Below are 6528 nucleotides of genomic sequence, written 5' to 3'. Positions count from 1 at the left end.
AATAAACACAAATGAAGTAAAAAAAATGAAATGCTGAAAATTAATTAAGTAAAACATAGACGGTGCATAAAAGTCTTAAAAAAAATTAATACAATATGTGCCATTCTTTTTTGTTATGACAAGAGTGAATGGCGTATGTTTTCTATATGTGGCATCTTTGAGAAGTGAACATAAAAACAAAATGTCTAAAATTGGTCTGCTTTTTCTCTGCTATTTTCTAAAGGGAAAATTTTTTGGTTTTACCAATGAAAATTTACCTTTAGCTTTAGCACACCCATTGAAGCTTCAGATAGAGTGAAAATTATACATAATAATAAATATTGACCTCCTAAAATGTAGCATGTTCTTTTTGGTAAATATTTTGTCATGGAATAGTAAAGTTATTTTTATGAAACTATATTTTTTAAATAAAAAGAAAATGCTTCCCTCCGCCAACATTGGATTAGACTACAAAATCGAAATTAATCTACTGTTCATTCCCTATTCTTTTCTATTCCTATTCAAGTTCAAATTTAACACATTTAACACTAAAGTCATAAGTTGTAATTGTAAAACTGTCTCCTAAAATTAAAATGACCAAAGGGACGACTAGATGTGTGAAATCTACATTTCACATATATTAGGTGGTTTGGGTTAGGAAAGTTCTCGTCAAACTTGGTCGAGGGCTCTCCGATAGAGCAAAAAAGATAATTAAATGTCTCGAGCAACTTATTATATACATATTAAGTGGTTTAGGTCAGGAAAAATTTCATCATATCGCTCGTTTGAGAAAAAAGATATCAAATCAGGAGATAAGAATTTTAAAATGTCTATTTTATGTTCACTAGCAAAATGTTTATGCCCAGTGTGGAATTCTCATAAATTCCAAGATTTGAACACCTATGCTATGAGTCCCTTGACAGAGGAAGGGAGAAGCGTATGGAACTAGAAATCAATATCAACATAATTGCTGACACAATAGTACAGTATCTAAATGCACCATTTATTATGTCGCATATCCATTCCTACTGATTCAGTCAATGCTCAGTGTGCTCCCAAAATATAGTCTCGTGCATTTGTTCTTATGAAATGTGCTCCCCAAATGGCAGGTACATCAAGCCATTCAAACCAAAGAAATGGCAAAGAAGCTCTATTCATTTGCTTTGTAGTTCAATGACATGATGAATATATCTATATTACAATGCTTGGTTGGTTCTTGTTCTGTTCGCCTAATCTTCAGCCTTTGATTGATGACACAGATTTCTCAATCTTCCATTCCAGAATCAGAACTTCATTTTAAGTCTTCTTGGTCTTCAAGGGACCGTTTTCGGGCCCTCAAGTTAAGCTGGAGGCTTTCAGGTAGAGGAGGTGTCCTCCCTCTTCGGAACAAGACTGCGAGAGCCCTCATTTTCTGACAAAGATCGAAGACCTGCAATCATAAGTTAATGAGGCTATTAACAAATTGACAATTAAAGGGGTGGTACAAAAATTGGTCTGTTTCTTACGGACGAGGCATCAATCTCTGCAATGCCTTCACAGCCTTGACCTCCTCCCTGCATTAAGTCGCAATATCTTACAGCTTCATTCTGATCTTCAAATACCTACAGGAAGGAGTTCTCAACTAACCGATGAGGGGCAAAATCAGAAATAACAATAAAATATCTTGTTTGAACTAAATGATTAATTCAGGTTAGCAAGAAATGCCACAAAATATCCAATGTGACCAAGTTCATATATTAAGTACAAAATAACCATGTTGAAAAAAATCAGACAATGCATTCAATCTTCCTAGTCAAGATGAGAGACACCTAGATTTTACTAATACCATGCCCTAATATTAGTTGCAGTCTCAAAGAATTTCTTAAATCTCCTTTAAATTTTTCAGGATGACGACAAATTACACACGCATACATTCAAATCCACATGCATACATTTCCATATACACACCAAAATTTCTCTTCTTCTATTCAAACATATTTTAACTAAAGAAGAAAGAATAATGAGCAAGGGTTTAAGACTAGGGCCACAAGGCTGACAACTCATCTATTTGGAGGCCTTAATTCCTGACCTTGCCTCCGGCTAAACCTCAGAAACATCATTCGTAGTTTTGGAAATAATATTACACAAGATTCAAATAAATCTTATTTCTTATGTAATATATGAAAGTTGGCAAGTGTTTGACAATGCTCCTCGGAAGACACATCAGTGAATTTTTCAGTCATAAGTTTGTCACATTTCGATCCTTCAGAATAAGTTTAAAATATTAAAATATCACTTACAGAATTTGAATCTTTAACCTTTTTATTTTATATTAAGCCCAACCATTGAGGCTAATTCATCATCGGTATCATGGTTGCTTACTATCATGTTTAACCTTACAGCTGGTAATAAGTTATATATACTAAATAATCAACCCACCCAAGGCCTGGTTGACAATGATGACTTATCTCTATGTTTATTTCCCTTTATCTCACATTTAAAAGTTGTAACATTTTCTTACCAGCAATATCCTCATTCTAATTCACATGCATACACAGATAATTTATTTGTCTAATAAATCTCATTGTAGAGATGTATGTATTAATTTTATTTTTAATATTTGATTATTTTTAACCATGAATTAATAAAATCAGAACATTAGCTTAATTTTTTTTACTTAATTATCTCAAAATTATATGAATAGGAATAATATATATATATATAATAAAAATATATGATGCTTCATGTATAAAAATACTAAGTATGTACAACACATTTCGGATATAATGAAATATATAGATATATATATATATATATATGTGCATACATTATTTTTCTTTATAATCTTCATGTCAATTATAAACTTTTTTTTTATTTTGGATATTTAGTTATTTTTACATTACCAAAATAACATCTTAATTAATATTGCAGACATTGTATTTTCAAAAAAAAAAAAAAGTTTTTATCATTTATACTCAATCTTAGAGATATTTATCTCCTTTTTAAAACATCTAATCTAATAAAAAAAATTTAAATGCATATTTAAAGGACAGACAATTGACTTAACTCCAATTTGTCGATAACCATAGACAATAAATATATGTTGCATTAAATTCATGATGGTTAATTTTCAAATAAATTTTTAAAATAAATTAAGACAACGAATCCCATGCATAGTGTGGGATATTAGTAACCAAATTATAATCTTTCTAGTAAATTACGCAGTCAATCTAATATTATTAGATTGCATTCTTCTAAGGACCCTGAGCTTAGGGGAGGGTAACAACTAGCATCACAATTAAGCACTTACAAGCACTCCTTCCCTTACATCCTCAACAAGCATCTGGAACTTTGTACCAGTTCTTGACTGCTTTGCCTGATTTCCTACTTCAGACCTCCGCTTCGCTGCATTGGAAAACAATAACCCAAGCTCTCTTTCAACTTCACTGCCACAGAAAAAAAAGGAACAAAAACCTCAGCTCGACCAATGACAACCATGTTATGGTAAACATAACACATGGAACCATAGCATACCTGCGATTTCTTCTAGTTTTCATTGTGCACAATTGGTTTTCCTTGTGGGTTAGTACATAAACAGGCTTCCAAGTATCTCTCCAAGGGTTGGCATCCAATACTAAACAAGTAAAATAAATTAAGGCTACAATTATGACACGACTCAAAAGGGGAAACGAATATGATAGTAAATATCAATGAGTTGCCAAAGAAGTATAAATAATAGAGCAGACCAACACTTGACATTTGCAAACCACTTGGACTGTAGCAAGGAATCTAATTTGGACATGCTCAAACCCACATCCCCATAAAAGAGAGAGAAGAAAGAGAGATCACATAATATTGCTTCACATAAAAAAAAATGTTGTTTAACCGGGTGGAAAGATCCACTGTGAATGAAATGATAATGCAGAGTCCTCTGTTTCCACATGAGAAAAGGATCCAGAGAGAAGTCTAACCATTTACTAGGAAAACAGAGGAGGAACTAAACATCAAGGCGCAAGTGCATGTTGCAAGGCACATAATATTCAAAATTAGACTTGTCATAAAGCCGCTTTATTGAATTTGAAGGATACAACATTAAAAACCAATCATTTCTTATGAAGAAATGAAGAACTGCCTTAGTTCAACCATGACCCTGGAAAAACATGCATTTATGATCATAGTTTCGCCTATAAATTATTCAAGGCAGTCCAAGTGCAGAGCCAATCTCAGAGCCTGACCTTGTTCATTTATTTTTTCTGAACTCTTTTTTTTTTTTTTTCTTATTTGCCGATAGCTTTTATCTCTGAGGTCATCACTCATTAGATCAGAAGTTCAGTTCATAATTTGCAATAAAAAAGGCCACGATGGCAATATCTAACAGTTAAATTGATTTCCCAATTGAATTGGGTCCACGCAAATGGGTATTTAAAACGCTAAGACATCATTTACATTAGAAGCCAGAATACTCAAAAGGGGGAATTGGGCTCAAGCAAAGCATCAACCAATTACAAAAATTAAGACCAACAGGAAACATCAACATCTCAATTTAAAGAAGAAGAAGAAGATTGCTGATGAACAAAGTACCATCATAGCTGCTCGTGTCGAAAGTCTGATGAAGGTGTCTCCGCATATCGTAAGCACGCGACGACACCCGCTTCACGAACTCATCGGAAGTCCCCGGAATACCCCCATCCAAGTGAAGCGCCCTATCCACATCATCGCTTCCGCCGTCAACTTCCTCAGCTCCGCCGCCGCCGACGCCGCCGCTCAGCTCACAAGAAACAGCCCTCGCCCTCCTCTTGGAAAACTCGGGAGAGCACGGAAGGCTGAAGAACGAGGAAAGAGTCAATCGAAGGCGACTGTGCCCAGGTCCGGCGCAGATGACCGTCCGGCAACGCCGTTGGCGGAGGGGATTACCGCCGGGTGGCAGAACAAAGGAGGGCGAAACCGAAGGCAGAGAATCCATGAATCCGCCTCCAAATTTGAAGTATAGATTGAAATTTAAGAATGGGCTTCACAATTTTGTGCGTAATTTGGAAGAATTTGGGGGTAATCTGTGCGTGGACGGCTGCGAGAGCGGTGAGGTGGGGGTTGGAAGGAAGGAGAAGGAAGTTGGTTAGTTCTGTCACATGGAAAATGAATCTCGCGTACCTGCTGATTTTTTTGGGTCATCAGGCCCAGCACGTGGTAGTGCCCTTGGTGTCACGTGCCATGAACCTGTACCATGAACTATAAGGATTATTATTATTATTATTTTAATACTTTGCTAAGTATGAACTATGAAGACTTTGAACTTTTGATTAAGTAAGATTAATTTTACAATTTAGCTTTGTCGGTTACCTTTATTTAATTTTTAATGGGCCAAAATAGATAATATTTTATTAGAGTTAGGTTGAAACCATTACACTGGTATATTTATTTATAAAAATTAATTTAATTTAATTTCATACATAAAATTATTTTTTAAATGAAAATTTTTTTCATAGTATAGCAACATCCACTTGATAAAGACCTACAATGTGAATTAAATCATAGTCCAATCCTAATTTAAATATAATTTTATCCTATATTTGGAGAAATCTTAAATTTGAAATTGTATTTAATTTGAATGAACTATAATATAAAATTGTACTGAAATTTATTCAAATTCACTTAAATTCAAATCTAAAACCTGAAAATTCATGCTCCCAAACGCTATTTTATTTTCTTTTTTATCCTCCTTTCATTTCCTTTGTCTTTGCTTTCTGTTGTGCTTTTTTAAGTCAACTTACCAAGCAAAAATAAAAATAAAAAAATAATAATGAAATGTGATACTTTGATTATTGTAATTGATGGGATTTGAGTAGGACACTAACTATCAATTCTATCTTTTGGTGTAGTAACAAACACTCAAATCTTAAATTAAAAAATAAAAAATTGTATACTAATGTCTAACTATTGGTCATAGACAATATTTCTTACTTTTTTGTTTGAAATGGACTTCTAATTGAAAAAAAAAAGGAATAGAACACATTGCCACATGACAAAACTTGGAACACTAGAGAAATGTCAGTTTCCTATATTAGTTTCCTTAAAAAGAATAGAACTCGCCTTTACATTTCAAATATTTAAACACTTGCACAGGGTCATAGGGAGGAACCTATCACTTTTGTAACATGAGGGTTGTAAATGAATGGAGGATTTTTTCCTTAATACATTTGCCTATTATTAGGAATTTAGTGCAAATACAACAATAAACTTAAAAACAAATTAAATACAAACACAATTCACAATTAGTGAGACACAAATATCTCACTCTTTTTAAAAAGATTCAAACCCTCTACGACTTTTCGACCTAACCCACGAATCGATGTAAGAGAACTCTTCTTGACTTGTGCCTCTCAAGATATAATAGTTCAATTTAAATCGTACAACTCTTTTCAATTTTATATAAAAGCAAAAGTGTACAAATTTACAAAGAACACTTTTTGTAAGTTGTCAAAGCCTGTAAACTCGATGACAAAATAGCATGATAAGAATGATGCGAAGAAAAATGTGTAGAAATTACGTCCCGAGCCAATGCTTTAAGGGTGT

General features: G+C 33.5%; 1 protein-coding gene across 3 annotated transcripts; it reads right to left on the bottom strand.

The window, feature by feature from the left end:
* Window positions 1-965: 965 nt before the first annotated feature.
* LOC131143751 (uncharacterized) lies at window positions 966-5098 on the bottom strand. Of its 3 annotated transcripts, none has more exons than XM_058092048.1 (5): window positions 4540-5098; window positions 3493-3592; window positions 3269-3404; window positions 1485-1580; window positions 966-1408 (listed from the first exon to the last, which is right to left on the bottom strand). In XM_058092048.1, the coding sequence occupies exons 1-5, from the start codon at window positions 4919-4921 to the stop codon at window positions 1271-1273; spliced, it is 852 nt and encodes a 283-aa protein (XP_057948031.1). In that variant the 5' UTR covers window positions 4922-5098; the 3' UTR covers window positions 966-1270. The 3 variants fall into 3 exon arrangements, with proteins under 3 accessions (XP_057948031.1, XP_057948032.1, XP_057948033.1); XM_058092049.1 differs by having other exon boundaries at window positions 966-1390; window positions 4540-5093; XM_058092050.1 differs by having other exon boundaries at window positions 1489-1580; window positions 4540-5092.
* Between the last annotated feature and the right edge of the window lie 1430 nt (window positions 5099-6528).

This window comes from Malania oleifera, chromosome 12 (genome assembly GCF_029873635.1).
Source record: "Malania oleifera isolate guangnan ecotype guangnan chromosome 12, ASM2987363v1, whole genome shotgun sequence".
NCBI classification, from domain to species: Eukaryota; Viridiplantae; Streptophyta; class Magnoliopsida; order Santalales; family Ximeniaceae; genus Malania; species Malania oleifera.
This window is presented reverse-complemented; position numbering and strand designations above follow the sequence as displayed.